This window comes from Poromitra crassiceps (genome assembly GCF_964638095.1).
Source record: "Poromitra crassiceps genome assembly, chromosome: 5".
NCBI lineage: Eukaryota > Metazoa > Chordata > Actinopteri > Beryciformes > Melamphaidae > Poromitra > Poromitra crassiceps.
The window spans coordinates 59558955-59579564 of NC_139642.1; the positions used below are offsets into that span (position 1 = coordinate 59558955).

At 44.4% G+C, this 20610-nt stretch overlaps 1 protein-coding gene across 1 annotated transcript in view; it reads left to right on the forward strand.

Annotated features, from left to right (window-relative positions):
* The window catches only part of atg16l2 (ATG16 autophagy related 16-like 2), a 35075-nt gene extending 14732 nt beyond the window's left edge, over positions 1 to 20343 (forward strand). The window contains exons 7-18 of the mRNA XM_083637195.1: positions 2268 to 2348; positions 5117 to 5170; positions 5794 to 5899; positions 6176 to 6281; positions 6984 to 7054; positions 8112 to 8183; positions 10732 to 10852; positions 12787 to 12892; positions 14318 to 14467; positions 15167 to 15214; positions 16514 to 16615; positions 17777 to 20343. Coding sequence (XP_083493321.1) covers positions 2268 to 2348; positions 5117 to 5170; positions 5794 to 5899; positions 6176 to 6281; positions 6984 to 7054; positions 8112 to 8183; positions 10732 to 10852; positions 12787 to 12892; positions 14318 to 14467; positions 15167 to 15214; positions 16514 to 16615; positions 17777 to 17870 — 1111 coding nt within the window. The 3' untranslated portion in view covers positions 17871 to 20343. The remainder of the gene's footprint in view (positions 1 to 2267; positions 2349 to 5116; positions 5171 to 5793; positions 5900 to 6175; positions 6282 to 6983; positions 7055 to 8111; positions 8184 to 10731; positions 10853 to 12786; positions 12893 to 14317; positions 14468 to 15166; positions 15215 to 16513; positions 16616 to 17776) is intronic.
* Positions 20344 to 20610: the final 267 nt, after the last annotated feature.

Sequence of the window (20610 nt, forward strand, 5' to 3'; positions counted from 1 at the left end):
TGTTGTCCAGTGAAAGAGTACTGTACCGTTGTGTTGTGTTGTCCAGTGAGAGAGTACTGTACTGTTGTGTTGTGTTGTCCAGTGAGAGAGTACTGTACCGTTGTGTTGTCCAGTGAGAGAGTACTGTACCGTTGTGTTGTGTTGTCCAGTGAGAGAGTGTACTGTACTGTTGTGTTCTGTTGTGTTGTCCATTGAGAGAGTACTGTGCCGTTGTGTTGTGTTGTCCAGTGAGAGAGTACTGTACCGTTGTGTTCTGTTGTTGTCCAGTGAGAGAGTACTGTACCGTTGTGTTGTGTTGTCCAGTGAGAGAGTACTGTACTGTTGTGTTCTGTTGTGTTGTCCATTGAGAGAGTACTGTGCCGTTGTGTTGTGTTGTCCAGTGAGAGAGTACTGTACCGTTGTGTTGTGTTGTCCAGTGAGAGAGTACTGTACTGTTGTGTTCTGTTGTGTTGTCCATTGAGAGAGTACTGTGCCGTTGTGTTCTGTTGTGTTGTCCAGTGAGAGAGTACTGTACCGTTGTGTTCTGTTGTTGTCCAGTGAGAGAGTACTGTACCGTTGTGTTCTGTTGTTGTCCAGTGAGAGAGTACTGTACCGTCGTGTTCTGTTGTGTTGTCCAGTGAGAGAGTACTGTACCATTGTGTGTTGTGTTGTCCAGTGAGAGAGTACTGTACCATTGTGTGTTGTGTTGTCCAGTGGGAGAGTACCGTACCATTGTGTGTTGTGTTGTCCAGTGAGAGAGTACTGTACCATTGTGTGTTGTGTTGTCCAGTGAGAGAGTACTGTACCATTGTGTGTTGTGTTGTCCAGTGAGAGAGTACTGTACCATTGTGTGTTGTGTTGTCCAGTGAGAGAGTACTGTACCATTGTGTGTTGTGTTGTCCAGTGAGAGAGTACTGTACCATTGTGTGTTGTGTTGTCCAGTGAGAGAGTACTGTACCATTGTGTGTTGTGTTGTCCAGTGAGAGAGTACTGTACCATTGTGTGTTGTGTTGTCCAGTGAGAGAGTAACGTACCATTGTGTGTTGTGTTGTCCAGTGAGAGAGTACTGTACCGTTGTGTTCTGTTGTGTTGTCCAGTGAGAGAGTACTGTACCGTTGTGTTCTGTTGTGTTGTCCAGTGAGAGAGTACTGTACCGTTGTGTTCTGTTGTGTTGTCCAGTGAGAGAGTACTGTACCGTTGTGTTGTGTTGTGTTGTCCAGTGAGAGAGTACTGTACCGTTGTGTTCTGTTGTGTTGTCCAGTGAGAGAGTAATGTACCGTTGTGTTGTGTTGTGTTGTCCAGTGAGAGAGTACTGTACCGTTGTGTTCTGTTGTGTTGTCCAGTGAGAGAGTAACTGTACCGTTGTGTTGTGTTGTGTTGTCCAGTGAGAGAGTAACTGTACCGTTGTGTTGTGTTGTCCAGTGAGAGAGTACTGTACCGTTGTGTTCTGTTGTGTTGTCCAGTGAGAGAGTACTGTACCGTCGTGTTCTGTTGTGTTGTCCAGTGAGAGAGTAACTGTACCGTTGTGTTGTGTTGTGTTGTCCAGTGAGAGAGTACTGTACCGTTGTGTTGTGTTGTGTTGTCCAGTGAGAGAGTAACTGTACCGTTGTGTTGTGTTGTGTTGTGTTGTCCAGTGAGAGAGTACTGTACCGTTGTGTTGTGTTGTGTTGTGTTGTCCAGTGAGAGAGTAACTGTACCGTTGTGTTGTGTTGTGTTGTCCAGTGAGAGAGTACTGTACCGTTGTGTTGTGTTGTGTTGTGTTGTCCAGTGAGAGAGTAACTGTACCGTTGTGTTGTGTTGTGTTGTCCAGTGAGAGAGTACTGTACCGTTGTGTTGTGTTGTGTTGTCCAGTGAGAGAGTACTGTACCGTTGTGTTGTGTTGTCCAGTGAGAGAGTACTGTACCGTTGTGTTGTGTTGTGTTGTCCAGTGAGAGAGTACTGTACCATTGTGTTGTGTTGTGTTGTCCAGTGAGAGAGTAACTGTACCGTTGTGTTGTGTTGTGTTGTCCAGTGAGAGAGTACTGTACCGTTGTGTTCTGTTGTGTTGTCCAGTGAGAGAGTAACTGTACCGTTGTGTTCTGTTGTGTTGTCCAGTGAGAGAGTAACTGTACCGTTGTGTTGTGTTGTGTTGTCCAGTGAGAGAGTACTGTACCGTTGTGTTCTGTTGTGTTGTCCAGTGAGAGAGTACTGTACCGTTGTGTTCTGTTGTGTTGTCCAGTGAGAGAGTACTGTACCGTTGTGTTCTGTTGTGTTGTCCAGTGAGAGAGTACTGTACCGTTGTGTTGCAGCTCTCTCAGTGCTCCGTCCTCCAGGTCAGCTTCTCCACAGAGCCAGGAGCCCACAGAGAGACCCCACACTCGCCTCTTCAGGTGGGACTCACTCGTTTCATTATCTGCATCAGACAATGTGTAAGATTCTGCTAGAATTTAGGTTTAAAGGGGCAGCTCACCCTAAAATCCAATATACCTATATTTCCTCTCACCTGTAGCGCTATTCATCCATTTAGATTGTTTTGGTGGGGGTTGTCGGAGGTTTGGAGATATCGGTCGTAGAGATTTCTGCCTCACAGCAATATTGTCCATTTTAAACCGGTCCGTGGTGCAAAAAATATGTGTTCTTATTTCACTCTACATCCCGAAACATGACGCTACTGGTGCTAGCCTTCTCTATCCATATACACAGGTAGCATTCAGCTAACACTATTGGAACAGACTCTACCCAGGACGCTCGGTTACATCACTAGCGTTATTAATGTGATTATTAATACAGATTTGGGTGGTGATGTACCCCAAAATCACAGCAAAGTGCAGTGCATTGTTTTCCTATATGGAGGTGACATGCTGCCCCCTATTAGTTTGGATCATGTGGCTAAATATTATAGCCTGATAAATCAACCGGATCATGTGAACTCATGATAAGTCATCCGGATCATGTGAACTCAGATTCTGTTTCGTTGAGTGGCTCAGTCTCGACTTCCAGCTCTCCACAGTGATTTCAGTGGGCGGGAGTACTTGCCTTGACAGACAATTCCTTCAGCCAATCAGTATCGCCAAATCCAGTCCTTCAGCCAATCAGCATAGCCAAATCCACTCAGAGGAACGGCGAAGATGTATTTTCCGTCGAGAAACTTGGCTGGTGCATACTCTTGTTCTTGTCAATTTTGTTATTGAGTCTATTCGTGCAATAACTGCACTTACGGCTGTTTACTCTACTAACATTAACGTTACAGCTCGTTAAAGGCTAGACCCGTCCCTGATTGGATGGCCACACTGATCCACAGCTAGAATCGCTAGGTCGTTAGAATCAGGAGAGACCATAGAACAAAACTTTTAGTTTTAGTCTGAGTGAAATGTTTCTAAATATAGCTGAATCGCTTGATTTGACCAAGTAAAACTATTTTTATAAGCATTTTACAAAATATCTATGAAAACTATTGAGCGGAGAGATATCCAGACAGAGTGAGATATCCAGCCAGAGTGGGATATCCAGACGGAGTGAGACATCAGACAGTGAGATATCTATTCTAGGCAGAGTGAGATATCCAGTCAGTGAGATGTCCAGACAGAGTGAGACATCAGATAGTGAGATATCCAGACAGAGTGAGATATCAGAGTGATATATCCAGAGTGAGACATCAGACAGTGAGATATCAGAGTGAGATATCAGAGTGAGATATCAGACAGTGAGACATCAGAGTGAGATATCCAGGCAAAGTGAGATATCAGACAGTGAGACATCAGAGTGAGATATCCAGGCAAAGTGAGATATCAGACAGAGTGAGATATCCAGACAAAGTGAGATATCCAGCCAGAGTGGGATATCCAGACGGAGTGAGACATCAGACAGTGAGATATCCAGACAGAGTGAGATATCAGATAGTGAGATATCCAGACAGAGTGAGACATCAGACAGTGAGATATCCAGACAGAGTGAGATATCAGATAGTGAGATATCCAGACAGAGTGAGACATCAGACAGTGAGATATCCAGACAGAGTGAGATATCAGATAGTGAGATATCCAGACAGAGTGAGATATCAGAGTGATATATCCAGAGTGAGACATCAGACAGTGAGATATCCAGACAGAGTGAGATATCCAGACAGTGAGATGTCCAGACAGAGTGAGACATCAGATAGTGAGATATCCAGACAGAGTGAGACATCAGACAGTGAGATATCCAGACAGAGTGAGACATCAGACAGTGAGATATCCAGACAGAGTGAGACAGCAGACAGTGAGATATCCAGACAGAGTGAGACATCAGACAGTGAGATATCCAGACAGAGTGAGATATCAGACAGTGAGATATCCAGACAGAGTGAGATATCAGACAGTGAGATGTCCAGACAGAGTGAGACATCAGATAGTGAGATATCCAGACAGAGTGAGACAGCAGACAGTGAGATATCCAGACAGAGTGAGACATCAGACAGTGAGATATCCAGACAGAGTGAGATATCAGACAGTGAGATGTCCAGACAGAGTGAGACATCAGATAGTGAGATATCCAGACAGAGTGAGATATCAGAGTGATATATCCAGAGTGAGACATCAGACAGTGAGATATCAGAGTGAGATATCAGAGTGAGATATCAGAGTGAGACATCAGACAGTGAGACATCAGAGTGAGACATCAGAGTGAGATATCCAGACAAAGTGAGATATCCAGAGTGAGATGTCAGAGTATATCCAGAGTGAGATGTCAGACAGCGATATCCAGACAGTGTGAGATATCAGAGGAAGATATCCAGACAAAGTGAGATATCAGACAGAGTGAGATATCCAGACAGAGTGAGATATCAGACAGAGTGAGATATCCAGACACAGTGAGATATCAGAGTGAGATATCCAGACAGAGTGAGATATCAGAGTGAGATATCCAGACAGAGTGAGATATCAGACAGAGTGAGATATCCAGACAGAGTGAGATATCAGAGTGAGATATCCAGACAGAGTGAGATATCAGACAGAGTGAGATATCGAGACAGAGTGAGATGTCAGAGTGAGATGTCAGACAGCGATATCCAGACAGAGTGAGATGTCAGAGTGAGATGTCAGACAGCGATATCCAGACAGAGTGAGATATCCAGATTGTCCCACTTGCAGATTCTTTAAAGAGTTTATTTTTCTTCTAGGTCGGCGTCGGCGACGTCTCCACGGATACTCACTTCCATCAAAGAGCTGTTTGAGTGAGTTCTGCCATGCTGTTTTATTGACTTATTTGCAAATAATTAGTAAAAACAAACTAAAGGAAATAAGTGGATAAAAAGATTGTGCAGGTAGAGACAAGAAACCCTAATGGGCTTATGTGACTACTATGCTGTATCGATTTCTTCCCCCACCCCTAATAAAAACACATTTCTATGATAATCAAATTTGGTACATACTGGACAGATGCCGATATGTTAAATTACTAACCTCGGCCGATACCGATATGATTGCCGAAATATCATGCATCCCATGTCTGTTGTCTAGGGCTCGAACAGCAACCTAGCCCATTAACCGGACAATTAGCAGTAGTGCTTACCAGAGTGGACTAGCCTGGCTCCAGACCTTCGAGGCCAAGCCCACTCCAGTTGTGGATTTGGCTGTTCTTGGTCTGGCATCGTCATGTGCAAAAGCTTTTCCTTGGGTTGAAAATCCAATCACGGGCGCTGAATCTGATTGGCTAACGCTGTTGTCAGTCATGCATAGAAACAGAGAGGACATATAACACTGTTCCTATTGTGACATGCTGCTTGACGGCAGATCACCCACTGTTTCTATTCACATTTGTGACGGATATGACCTGTGTGTGTGTGTGTGTGTGTAGGAGGAAGAGGCGTGGCCACTCTGTCTGCAGTGTGGAGGAGGATCTGTATTGTCCAGTAGGAATATGTCTGGCTGCCAGAGTCCCTGCCAGAGCCCTGCAAGTCCTGGTAACTTACATTCAATGAGACTAGACCAGTGATAATAATTTCATACAGACTGCAGTACTGTGAGATGCACAAATTAAACCAAAACATACATTAATGCTCTAGTTATTACCCCTCTCAAGCTTGCCTCTGCCCTCTTTCTCAAGCGCAGTGGGTGGACCTAGTATACAAATAAACTTGACTTGACTTGACTTGACTAGTAAACCTGCTGAAACAAATGACTCCTCTGGTATGCTGTGTTGCATGAGTAAAGATTGACTCAGAATGTGTGTTTGTCAGGACGCTCATGAGCAAGGCATCAACGCGGTGCGGTTCAGCAGCAGCTCGGACCTGCTGGCCACCGGAGGAACTGACCGGGTCGTCAAACTCTGGGACGTCAGAGCAGGTACGCACACCCCCAGCAGTCACTATGGAGACATGAGCTGTGAACATTTCAAACTGCACTCACACCAGAAGCGTCATGGGGGCACTCTGGTCGGCAGAGAGTGGGACTTGAGCTGCACACACACAGTGACTTGAGACTAGGGACGGGGATCGTTATTTTTTATTGATTTTAGGGGTGGGGATTTCATGCATTTTCCTTAACTGTTAGTTGCGCCCCTTGACAATCAATTAATCGTTAACGTTGTTTCGTTAACGTTAGTCTCTGAGTGACGGCTGCTCAGCTGTGCTAACGTAGTCTCTGAGTGATGGCTGCCCCACTATGCTAACATTAGCCTCTGAGTGATGGCTGCTTCCCCTGTATTAATAGCCTCTGAGTGATGGCTGCTCTGCTGTGCATTAGTCTCTGAGTGACGGCTGCCCCGCTGTACTAATGTTAGTCTCTGAGTGAAGGCTGCTCCGCTGTGCTAATGTTAGCCTCTGAGTGATGGCCGCTCCGCTGTGCTAACATTCGTCTCTGAGTGAGGGCGTTGAAAGTTCACAATAATACTTCACATTCGTGTCGCAAAGGTAATAGAGAATAGGCACGTGACGTAAGCGTGGATGAGCAACGCAATGCATTGTTGACTCCCTTGATACACTACGGAGTAGCGGTGAGTAGGGGTGGCCTGAAGTGAGCTGATCCCATGTCAAACTTCCCCTGCAGGCATGCTAACCCACAGAGGGACACTAGATGGCAGCACTGACGGCATCTCGAGCATCGAGTTTGACCCCGCGGTATGTCAACACACTTCACCAACACACCACCAGCTGCAGTACAGCCAGTCATCCAGCAATGCATCAATGTTTTAGACCATATGAGCCCAGGCTGGAAAACAAGCTAGTTTTCTTCTTGTCAGTGGACAAATCTCTACTGAAATACACTACATAATCATCATAATCCTAATTATATTGATATCAAAGTATATTCCTGCATACATGCATTGTGTCTCATTAAGCCCAATGTCCACCAGATGCAGTACGGCTGCTGGAACAGACTTGCGCCCATACACTCTTGTTAGACGGAAGCGTTTCCAGCACAAATAGACCATCCGCATCCAGTGGCCATTGTGTGCTAGGTGTTGGATGTTGCTGTTCTATTTCAAACGTTCTCAACATTCTATGAGTGCTGCTGTATGGTCGCCCGTCATCTGATTCTGTGCTCTACACCAAGGAGATGCACCCAGAAAAACAGTGCAAGTTATGCCGGAAACAGTATTCCTCCATAATTTAGCTGCAAGGAATAGCCGCATTATTGCTGAGATATCAACACAAGTCACAACCGGCCAATGGATTTCCCCCCCTCTCAAAACGGATGCCCCCGCTGGGCAAAGAGCGTGACTCGATATGGTTAACGGGCTTATGTTTTGGTCACTCAGTGGTATTTTGAGCCCAACAAACATGGTTCCAGCAGCAGGCAGCAGGCTTACGTAACATAGCTAACAGCTAGTTAGCTATAGTTAATATGCCAGCTTGTCCTCAGTCAAGAATCAAATGGACATGACGTATCACTATAACATTCCATTGAGTCATACTGGATGTCTTGATTCGATTTTAGCAACAGCTTATTTCTATTTGTTGAACTTTGAGCACAAAAGTAGGTTATTTGTTCAAAGAAATACAGTGGTGAACTGTGTGACTAATCAACATGGTCACATCATGACTCAGCCACATATGAAATATCTTAAAAATGACAAAATACACTGGAGGCGGGGCTTTAAGGTCTTTCTATAGACAACATCGATTGCGCAAAATATCGACTCCAGATGTGTGTGTGTGTGTGTCTGTGTTCCAGGGGATGAGGATTCTGGCTGCGTCGTATGATAACTCTGCCTTGCTCTGGCGACTGGATGACTCTGTTCCCAAGGTAACCACACACCTGTGTAGGACTATCGTATAGGAATATTGTATCTCACAATATTTGGGCGGGACTATATCGCAATATTTACATTTGGATATTGCCCAAGACTAAGGGGGAGTTACTAGTCACGTTGGTGCAGCCCTGAACACATTACAGTCAAGCAACGTGTGCAGCCCGGATATCGAACTGTTGGCAGTAAGTCTCCCTGCATATTACTTGCCCAGAGAGTTTTCCCAAGCCATTATCATTGTGTTTACATTCCCCCTGTCTCGCAGGCTACTGCCATCATCAGTGACCGAGATTTTATTTATTTATTTTTTACCGGCACTGCACCATGCGATGACTAGTCTACTTTTTTTTTTTTTTTTTTTTTTCACATTTTAAATTTTTATAGAACACAAACAAGACAAAACAGACAAACAGGCTCAGACACAGGGGAAAGAAATGAAAAACAAAACAAAAACAAAACAAAACAAAAAATATCAACATTACAAAGTGGTGCCGCCAGCCACCTAAGGTTCTTATGTTCTTGTAAACGATATACCTGGGATCTCACTCAAGGGGTCTATGGGAAGCCAGCCGGGTGAGTCACCCGTCACCCCTAGCCTCGTTGAGGTAGACTAAAAACGGGTCCCAGATAGTTATACATTTTCTAAGTGCATTGGTTCTCAGGAACCTAAGTCTCTCCATGCGTATAACAGAGGTCATGTCCGTCAACCACAATTGGAAAGAGGGTGGAGAGGGAGATTTCCATTCCTTCAGAATTTGTTTTTTGGCGACAGTTGTCCCCAGTGTCAGAGACTGTTGCACAGCTGTAGGAAAGTTCAGAGAAGACTCCGAGCAGCCGAAGATGGCGAGTTCTGCCTCCGGCTGAAGGGCCACCCACCCGTAGCCCTTAGAGTACCAGTCAAATATTCTGGCCCAGAATCCCGTCAGTGAAGGGCAGAACCAGAAGACATGAGACAGTGTACTAGTCTACTTTATTGACAGAAAGTCAATAAAAAATCATCAAAAAGTGGTACACATAGTGCAGCAGTCTGTATATAGACTATACATATAAGGTGCTTTCGGACCAGAGGAATGTTTTCATAGTTCTAAGAACAGTTGGAGGAAATCCGGGAACCATCAGCATTAGCTCGTAGTTCAGGGTAAGTACTCTCCCAGCACACGATAAACCTTTTCGAACTTCTAGAAATGCCTGAGGTGGTTAGCATCAACACTAACGTTACCTTCTATTTTGTTTTGCAAGCTAATGTTAGCTAGCTAATTGTTAGCCAAAGTAGTATAAATCCCACCCGTGAATTCTCACTTTGCTGTGAAGCTACTAGAGGTTAGCATGCTAATGTCACTTCAGTGTTCCTATTGGCGATGTGAATGCAAAAAGACCTTGAAAGTATGTAGTTGAAGTTCTCAGGGGAACTCCTGTAATAGAAAAATAACTATAATGCTTTGTTGATTCATCAATAAATCAGTTGCTCGTTTAAAATGAATATAGGAGGATTTTATTCCATGAAAAAGTTCCACTGTGCACAGAGGGTCACACTCCTACTCAGGCAGGAGTGCGCGCAGAGCAAAAGCATCTCTCTACCATATAGTGAGCACCAGCCCCCCCCCCCCCCCCCCACACACACACACTTTCGGAGGCCAGTAAGTTTCCATTAGTGACACAATACAACCTTGATCTTTCTCATAAGACACAATACAATGTTATCTTCTCATAAGACACAAAACAATCGTATCTTCTCCCTAGGAGTGCTCTCCAGATGGGGCACTTGAGAGACCTCTTAGAGAGAGAGAGCCATAGATCATTATTGAACAGAGTCAATAATGATCAACAACCAATCAATAAGCAATCAATCAATCAATCAATCAATTTTCACTCACACTTCCCAGTCCCCAGTTCTGTCCCCAGTTTGGTCCGAAAGCACCTTAAGACTGTATATGACACTATGCATCTATTGCAGTGATACTCAACTGGCGGCCCGCGGGCGCCCTCTGTGTGGCCCGCGATGGAATTGCAATTTTTTTTTTTTTTTTTTTTTTTTACAGTGCACCTGAACGCAACATGCAAGATACCCGCTGAATAAGTGTCCAAATGTTCATGTTATTCTGGCCGATACTCCACTTCTGTTATAGCATTTCAGTCTGGAATATGGAATATCTTTCAATAATCTATGATTTAGCTGCTAAATTGTCAAATACCGCCGCCTGCTCGGTACCCAGGCACTTATGTATGTACTTAACCTAACTAACTATCCGGTGTGCACAACATTGTCAGACTAAACTCCGGCTGACACCCCAAAAACCTACAATCCGCTACAGAAAAATGTATATTGATTGTTTATTAACTGGCCCCTGGCCTTCTATCATTTCACGAAAGTGGCCCCCGGGCAAAGCAAGTTGAGTATCCCTGATCTATTGTACAGTGAGTTCAACTCCATATGAATGAGTAATGTCTCTCTCTCTCCCTGCCTGTTTGTCTGTCTGCCTGCCTGTCTCTCTCTCCTTCTCTGGCTGTGTCCCTCTCTCCCGGTCTGTGTGTCTGCCTGTCCAGCTGATTCTGACGGGCCACAGTAAGAAGGTGACAGCAGCTCGGTTCAGCAGCGCAGCGCGACAGGTGGTGACAGGCAGTGCAGACAGGACTGTCCGGCTGTGGGACCTGCAGCGAGCAGCCTGTAAGTTGTGTAGTCTCGTTCGTTTGCCAGAGTTCCCTCCCTGCTGGGAGAGAAGTCTGGCTGCATGGAAACAGGCTGCTGGTATAAGATCTGCCATTGGTGCCGACCATTTCAGTCGGTACTAGCAGAAGAAAATCCCTTTTCGCTCCCTGCAAGCTCTGCCATTGGCTTCGACCCGCTCTGACTGACTGGCTGCGACCATATATGGATTTCCCTTCCGCTCCCGCCAATCTGTCTATCTCAAATGCCTCTGCCGCTGTGCGTGTCCAATCTGCTGTTGATCTCAAATGCTGTCAGACAACATCAACAATGCTACTGTAGCTCGTTGCTACATACTGAAAATGATTGGATCTGGATTGTGCCTGCTTGGTACTTTCGGTGGATGGTTGTAAAGGTAACAAGTAGGCCAAGGTGATTTTTCGTTTTTTTACCGATATGAAAGTGCAGAGTGTAAGCTTTCAGATGGTGTGTCAGTGACGCGTGATTTCTAACCCCACATAGGATAAGCAATGACCACGCCCTGTGGCGCCGGGATTGGCCAGGAGCAACACTGGAGGGCACGCAGCCCAGCGATTTCATAAACAAACTGAATAGCTCTTGAGAACGGACAGCGATTTCGAGAGCGGACATTGAAATTAATTATGGTCACCTACCTTCCTTAGTAATAATAATAATAATAATAATAATAAGTATAATAATTGTAATCTACACAATGTACACAATCTACAAAAACATGCAATAATATAAACGGTGTTGTGTTCACGTTCATAGCTCATATAATTAAGCAATATATCACGAGAGCAAGTGTGTTGTGGTGAATATATCCCGCTGATAAGCTGTTATCCCACGAGACCGCAGGCCGAGTGGGATAACAGCTTATCAGCGGGATATATTCCACAACACCACGCAGCTCGAGTGCTATATTGCTTTTATAAAACGGTTTCCAAGTATAATAATATAATAATAATAATACTATAAGTCTGACTGGCATTTTATTCTGATAGAGTCAGTTGAAACACTACTGTAAGGCGGGACCTCTAGCAAGAAGATAGACGTGCGGGTGATTTGATTGGATCGTTCTGGAGACTGAAGTCGACATTGGCCAATCCTGGCGCTTGCTGAGAGGTTTTGCATAGCCCGACACCTGAGCCGTATGCCGACACCAAGTAACGTTACGTCTTATTTAGAAATGCGGGGTTAAGAGTGAGGGCGCGCGCGAGAGGGGTTAAGACATTAGCCCGCGTCTATTCTTGTACAAAACATCATTTTCTGCGAAGTATTAGTAAAGTTATAAGCGAAGATCGATTCACAAGGATCTGAAAGTTGTCTCCGCCATTTTGTTTTTGAGGTAACCAAAGCCTAAGAGAGTTGCGCCATCATGCGTCTGGCTGCAAGCGAGTAGCTTTTTGTTTTGACACTACTGTAAGGCGGGACCTCTAGCAAGAAGATAGACGTGCGGGTGATTTGATTGGATCGTTCTGGAGACTGAAGTTGACATTGGCCAATCCTGGCGCTTGCTCAGAAGCTGAGAGCTTTCTGGAAAGCCCAACACGGAGCTCGAGCCTTTTAGTAAGAGAGTTGCCATGGCAACCAATAATGTAATGGCTGTGAACCAATCAGATTGCTTGATTTGAGAGAGCCGTTTTATAATATAATGTATCATATCGTTAATTTCAAGCTCAATTCTTACCCAGAGAAAAGGTACAGCACTGAAAATGTAACAAGCAATAGTTTTTTAAACATCTTTATTTTAAAAGATGAAAAACCCCAGGTGCTTTAGTCCCAAGCTTCAATGCTCCTGGCCAATCCCGGCGCCAGGAGCGTGGTTATTGCTTATCCTATGTGGGGTTAGAAATCACGCGTCAGTGACATATTGAAATAGTTCAAGAGATGCTTAAAAGCAAAAGACTTATTTTAAAGTGGCTTGTCTGCAGGCGTCCAGGTGGTGGAGGTGATGTCATACTGCAGTGACCTCGTCTGCTCTGAAAGCTGCATCATCAGTGGCCATTATGACTGTAAGATCCGCCTGTGGGATGCCAGGTAACACCCACAACCCCCTTCTTACCTTCCTTCCTTTTCTTCTTTCTTTCTTTCTTTCTTTCTTTCTTTCTTTCTTTCTTTCTTTCCTAAATCCAGTAATCACATTACAGTTACTAATCAAACACTTAAGTCGTTACTTGCGTTACACAACTTCTTCAATTTTCAGCAGGATCGGGTTTGAATCTGCAGAATTATGGAGAAAACATCACATGTGCTTTCATTCACTCGATTGTGCAACACAACAGCTGATCGTAAACAGATGTCTTTGTGTGACTAGAATGGATGGGCTGGTGGGAGGGGAGGAGTCACGATTGGTTAGGTTTTAGGCATGAGTAGTGACGATTGGTTCGTCCCTCCAGCCAATCCATTTGCCCGCAAGACTTTCCTAATTTGCCAACCCAGTGGGTTTTGGGCAGCCCCCGCATCACTAGTTGTAGTTGAGAGACAAAAACAACAGATAGCCATGTGTAGAAGATACCTGTGTTTATGTCCAAAGTGGAAACTTTGCCCATGCCAGAAGCAATTTACCCACCGCTGGACATGAAATCTTTCCAAGCACCGAAAGGCAACATGTTATGCTAACGACACAAAGCTAGCCGCTAAAGAACCAGGGACCCCCACGCTGCGTCGACCTGTGTAGCAGCAGGTAAGGTCAAAAGCAGAAATAAACAGGCTTGTTGCATTGTCAGAGGAAATGTTGCCAGTGTAAGCTATTTCTATGGTGAAGGCTGTGATTCACGCTATTTTCTAGATAGCGTACAGATAGCTTTTATTTTGAAGGGTGACTATGGAAGTGTTGTGTTGTGTTGATGGCGGAGCGCCTGACGCTGTATACTACTCTCCCTGTTCAGCCATGTTTATCCCCTTCCCAGTTTTGTTTGAAAGAAATGTTACGTAAAACAAGTGTGAATTTGCAATAGCTGCGACCAGATATGTGATGTCAGTCAGAGTGTGATGTCATCCACCCCACTGTGGAATTTGCCCCTCCCCCCCGCCACCCTTTTAGCCAATTGGCATGAACACAAACACACACCTTCACACACACACACACACACACACACACACACACACACACACACACACACACACACACACACACACACACACACACACACACACACACATGAACACAAACACACACCTTCACACACACACTTGACCTCCATGCCTCCTATGCTGAAAACTGTACCTGCCAAAGCACGGTGAACTTTTTGTGGACCGACCAGTATGTGTGTGCACGTGCGTGTATGTGTGTGTGTGTGTGTGTGTGTGTGTGTGTGTGCGCGTGTGTGTGTGTGTGTGTGTGTGTGTGTGTGTGTGTGTGTGTGTGCGCGTGTGTGTGTGTGTGCGCGTGTGTGTGCGTGTGTGTGTGTGCGTGTGTGTGTGTGCACATGTGTGTGCACATGTGTGTGTGTGTGTGTGCAGGGTGTGTGGCTGTGTGCAGGAGCTACCCTCTCAGGGGAAGGTGACGTCATTGGACATCAGCCCCGACCATCGCCAGCTGCTCAGCTGTTGCCGTGACGACTGCCTCCAGCTGGTGGACCTGAGGAGCAGCAACGCACGCATCTGCTTCAGGTAGAGGGGTAGGGCCTCAGACAGAGGGAAGGGACCTCAGACAGAGGCCATGAAACTGCCATAAAACACCACAGAAGAAGAGAAACAGTTATGATGCTGCATTCGTTTATGCTCCAAATTCGGGGGAATTTAAGGGCCGTTTCTGAGACTCAGCATGCAAGGCAGCGTGTATCAAAGTCGATGCTGCGCACCGCGGCACGGAGAAATTAATTAACCCCCGAAGCTTGCATTTCGTTCCGTTGGATTGACCTGTCATTGAAACATGGTTGATGCATGGACTTTACGGCAATATGGAGATTATAGCCTATAGCCTGCTGTTTTTAAGCCCAATAAACACAGATCTAATATTTGACCGGAATTTATTCCAATTGTTCGGGAAACTGAAATCATGCCGGATACGTTGACTGGCACCGTTTTTTTTCTAGCGGAATCTGCTTGTTTTGCTGCTGTTATTTAATAATGCTGCTTTGTCACATTCTGAACCGCCCGCGCCCGCAAGATTTTCCTAATTTACCAACCCAGTGGGTTTTGGGCAGCCCGCGCATCACTAGTTGACAGACAAAAACAACAGATAGCCATGTGTAGATACCTGTGTTTATGTCTCTCGCTCTCCCTCCCCCCTCTCTCTTTCTCCCTCTCCCTCACTCTCTCTCCCTATCTGTCTCTCACCCTCTCCCTCTCTCTCGCTCTCTCTCTCAGATCAGAGGGATTTAAATGTGGCAGTGACAGCACCAAGGCTGTATTCAGGTGAGCCACACACACACGCACACGCACACGCACACGCACGCACGCACACGCACACACACACACACACACACACACACACACACACACACACACACACACAGGTGTAGTGCTATCTGTAGAACTACCGGAGCGCACCTATATGAGGAGCACCCCCCCCCCCCTCCCCCATTGATTGGTCAATTTGACTGTCATTTGGCCCTAGTACAAGCCCAATGTGAAAATGCTGCTCAAAAGGCTACCAGCTACTTAAGGTGGAATGTTTCCTTCTTCCTTACTCAAAGCATGAGTTGCCGTGTGAATCATTCAGCCCACCTTAAATGTAGATATGACAACTTTGCCCATTTCACTCGTTTCATTGCCTCCCCCCTTGCATGACATGACTGATGACATGAACAAAAATGGTGCACTCCGACAGCACTGCACACACACACACACACACACACACACACACACACACACACACACACACACACACACACACACACCTGGACTCACGTGATCCAAACATGTCCAATAACTCCAGAGCGGCGCTGTAAAGTTCAAAAGTCAAAATGTATTGAAAAAAGTTTGACAAAATAATTTCCAAAATTCATAACATCCAAACAACCAAACCAAATAGTAAATATTTTTGTTAGTGTTTAGCCTTTGAGAATAATTTTCAAACTATTTACTGGCGAAATAACTATTTGCTCTCCCACCTGTCTGTCTGTCTTTCTCTGTCTCTTGCTCACTCGCTCTCACACTCTCTGTCTTCTGTATTCTGCTTATACTGTATATCAATATGACACATACTATGTACTGTACACATGGATACCGTTGGGGGGGGGGGGGGTTCTGATTGGTCGAAGGGTGTGAGTGCATTGTGTTTACAGCTGCCTTGTTTATGTTTTCGTTGTCATCACTGGCTCTGCCCCCTGTGGTGGGACAGAAACAGCTAGTCAGGTGAGGGCCGTGCGACTTAGAGAGAGAGTGGGGGATGAGAGAGAGGGAGGGAGAGTGTATGTGTAATAGTGTAGTTGTACATGTGTAATAGTGTAGTTGTGTATGTGTGTGTGTAAAAATATATTTTGTAAAAGTATATTTGTATGTGTGTGTGTGTGTGTGTTTGTGTGTGTGTGTGTGTGTGTAATAGTGTAGTTTATGTGTAATAGTGTAGTTTTGTGTATAATAGTGTAGTTGTGTATGTGTAATAGTGTGATTTTGTATGTAATAATGTAGTTGTGTATGTGTAACTGTGTAATTGTGTGTTTAATAGTGTAGTTGTGTATGTGTAATATTGTAGTTGTGTGTCCTCTGCAGTCCAGATGGCTGCTTCCTGGCGGCCGGCTCGGCGGACGGGGCCGTCTACATCTGGAACGTCGCCAACGGCAAACTGGAAACACGCCTACCTGACAAGCACAGGTACAGTCAACCAATCAGTCAGTCAATCAATAAATTGACTGACTTTGAATTTAACCCACCCTGACCACGCCCCACTGCCAGCTACCCCAGCGTCTATGACGAGACGTCGACTCAACCTATTTGTGACTTTTGATCACGTTTGCGTTGTGACATCATCACTGATGTCATAAATCAATTGTGACATCATCAGTGATGTCATAACTTCTACTTACCCATTGTGACATCATCGGTGATGTCATAAATCCCATAACATGTTGCAGTTTGCGAGCGGTGTCTGTTAGTGGTGTCTGTTAGTCACGGGGCCCCGTTCCAATACCCATACTTCCATACTATTTAGTAGGCAAAAAAAGATTTAGTATGTCCCAATACATAGTATGTCAGATGCAGTATGCCAAGAGTACCAGGATGTTGTACTACATCAGCTCCTATTTCGGAGTATGCATCGATGCATGCTGCTTCAGCCAAACTTCCCCACAATCCTTTGCGCAGCAGGAAGTTATGTCTTCTTCTTCTTCTTCTAATGTTTTATGGCGGTTGGCAAACAACTTTTTGTGCATTACCGCCACCTACTGGAGTTACGTCGCACTGACTGAGCTGCGTGTTCATGAATGAGATAATTAACTTTAAGAAAGCCTTGAAATATGTTAAAACCAAACAAGCATGGTGTGTACCAAAACATGCATATCTTGATTCCTGTTTAGATCTCTGACTTAATGTTTTTGCTTTATTTATTTTATTTTGTTTATTTGATTGTCTGTTCCAATTTTGTAAATGTTTAGTCTGAATTTTTTGTATAATGTACTGTTTGTTACTGCCAGACTTTGTTTATTGAAAAAAAAAAAAAAAAAAACTCAAATGTGGCGCTGCGGACGTCGGCGGAAGTGAGCAAGAGGTCGGAGTTCAGGAAGCTCACGTGACGACAGATGTAGTGTGTCCCAATAGTATGCATTTTGCATGCATGCTGCACACTACAATCCATACTTTGTGAGGGCAGCGGCAGTACATACTACAAGAAAGAAGTACAAGTATGGGTATTGGAACGGGGCCACGATTTTGGTCACGTTCATGACATCAGTGTCTGTCGATGTCACTCTTGATATGGACGGGTGGTGTGAGTCACGATTTTGGTCATGATTTGAGTCAATGCCCCCCCCCTCCCAGTGCTTCCATCAGTGCGGTGGCCTGGTCTCTGTCGGGGGAGTATGTGGTCAGCGTGGACAAGAGCAGGCGTGCCGTCCTGTGGCGTGACATCTGAAAGGGCCAATCCCGGAGCACTGTGACATCTGAAAGGGCCAATCCCGGAGCCCCTTGACATCTGAAATAGCCAATCCCGGAGCACTGTGGCATCTGAAAGAGCCAATCCTGGAGCAGCACCGATGACATCAGCAGGACCAGTTGGTATCTGGGAGTCACGTTTTGTTTACGGCCAGAGCTGTTGAAGAGAGTCGCACCAACGGAAGTCCTAAATGCTTGATCGTCACGCAACTCGCGTAGCTATGAGCTCCATTCTAGCATCAACCAATTATAGTTCCAGGAAGTAGCCTACGTGGTGGCCTTTGAATGCATAAAATGAAGCTGATAATATACAATTTGATTATTTAGTTTAAACGTCGCACACTTTCAAAGTACATCACAAACGGTCCATTCTGCTGCAACTCTACAGTGCTGCTTAATCCAGAAGCTTACTTCCGGGAACTATTGCTTACGCTAACTATAACTTACGCTACAGGCATAGCCTGTGACGTCACGTTGAAGGCTGGGTTTACCCAGGCTAGATTCATCCTATAGCCTGCTCATTCAGTCCTCACAGGAAAACCATCCCCAGAGCATTCGAATAATAAGACATTTCCTGGCTCGCCAAGGCTGTGTTTATGTGGAGAGAGAGAGCACCAGAAAACCGTTGAAATGCAGGGATCAAAAGTGTTTTTCCCTGATAGTTTCACAGAGGTTATTATAAAAGCACAAATAAACGCACATACCTCCAAACCATGGAGATATAAGCTCCAAACAGCTCACAAAATATTCTGGGAAGGAGCTGCACTTCCTTGTTTTAGCCCCCTGACTGTGCTGAGCTGATCCCTCTGAGAACATCTTAGCGATGCTATTGGCTGGGCTGCTCTGCTGTGAGCGAAGTTATTGGCTGGCTGGGCGCGCCATGCAACATGTGTCTGCCCAGAAGAGTCCCGACCCAGCCAAAAGCCAAAGCAGGAAAGTACAAGCAGTGGGCAGCATCGCTCCACATAAACACACGGCCACACTATTGTATGTGTCATTAGTGATTGTTTTGAAGGAAAACTTTTCTATAAAAGTTTTTCTTTAATTAAATTGTTGCATAGTATACCTTTAACTTTTAATCACTCAAGATAAATTACATGTAATTATATTATGGATATATTAGTCATTTCTATTGAGTCTTCATGTCATTCTGACTAGTTTTTCTGATCTATAATGGTAAAGTGTCTGATGGCTAGCATGGAGCTACGATCACTCAACATAGCCTATGCTAAAGTGTTAGCATGGAGCTACTATCGCTCAACATAGCCTATGCTAAAGTGTTAGCATGGAGCTACTATCACTCAACATAGCATTATGCTAAAGTATTACCATGAAGCCATTGATCTCCTGGGACACAGTGATGATTTTGGTGTCTGTGTTCTCATCACTTCTCATGAAGTTAACAAAAGGGAAGTTGGCCAACGTAAAGCTCCATTGAATCATACGTCATTTCCCCATTTTAGCAACTCACTTAACTTTTTTAACTTGAGCACTTGTCAAAAACTACCTAAACTACCTTGTTTTGTCTGTTGGGTTTCTTGACCAGAGGCTGTCACAGTCTGAAAGGGATTTTGCTCTCATCTTGTTACCAAGCACTGCTGTAGAAACTTAAAAAGAAAGGGAAAAATGAGGAAATTGCAATGAAAGCGAAAAATAAGGTGTAAAAGTCACGATTGAAGGTGTCCCTGTCTAACGGGCCGGAGCAGCTCTGGAGGGATGGCCCATTCCATTTCCATTATTTGAAACTAGGAATAGGAAAAATAGGAATTTCCCAGGTCAAAGATGGGAGCACGTCCCTGTGTGTCCAACAGTAGCGAAAGCTGTAGCAAATACTGTTTATTAGCACGTCTGTCTTATTTGTGTCTCATTAAATCAGCTGTACACACAGCACTGTCTGCAATTTTACTAGAAATGTTGCGCACTTCGTGCTCTTAATTCTAGTGTTGGATAGGGGTGTCCCAAAAAATCACTTCATGTAAGAATTGTGATTCTTATCTTGAACGATTCTGGATGGATTCACAACTCCCACAACTATTCCTTTTTCTTTCTTTCTTGTGATACATTTTTTTTAATGAATTATTTGTTATTTAAACATACAAGAAAAACACAATAAGCCACAAACATCTACAAAGAACACAAAATACAAATACATACATAAATACAACCAAACTCACTCAGGAACATAACCACCCTCCCCGCAGGACCCCACCCAACAACCCACGTACCCTATTAACTCACAGCAATATGAGTGCGCAACACGTTTTTTTTTTATGACAAAAGGGGGGTTACATTTGCAGGCAGAACAAATCATATTCATTGGAATGTAAAACAAAACAAGATATTCATTGGAGTTTTAAAACAAAAATAAATAAAAGAATCAATTATTTTTTCATTCTTATTTTTTGTATTACTGTACTTAACTTATTTTTCTTGAAGTCACTGACAACTGAGAAATACTTAAGTTTTTATTTGTGCAAGTTTTGAATAAATCTTACCTTTTGTCTTACATTTGCCTTTGTGTATACTGTCTTTACATTATTGCAATCCGTTGATAACTCAACGTTTTCAAATAAAAACCGTTTGAGAGGATAACTGTATGTCTGTCAGATGTAGTTGTTGTCACTTCGTAGCTTTTTCATTATACACACAGTTGTAGCTCGAAAGACAGGCAGTACAGTATTGATCTATCTATCTAGCGTTATCTATCTGTTTGTCTTTTC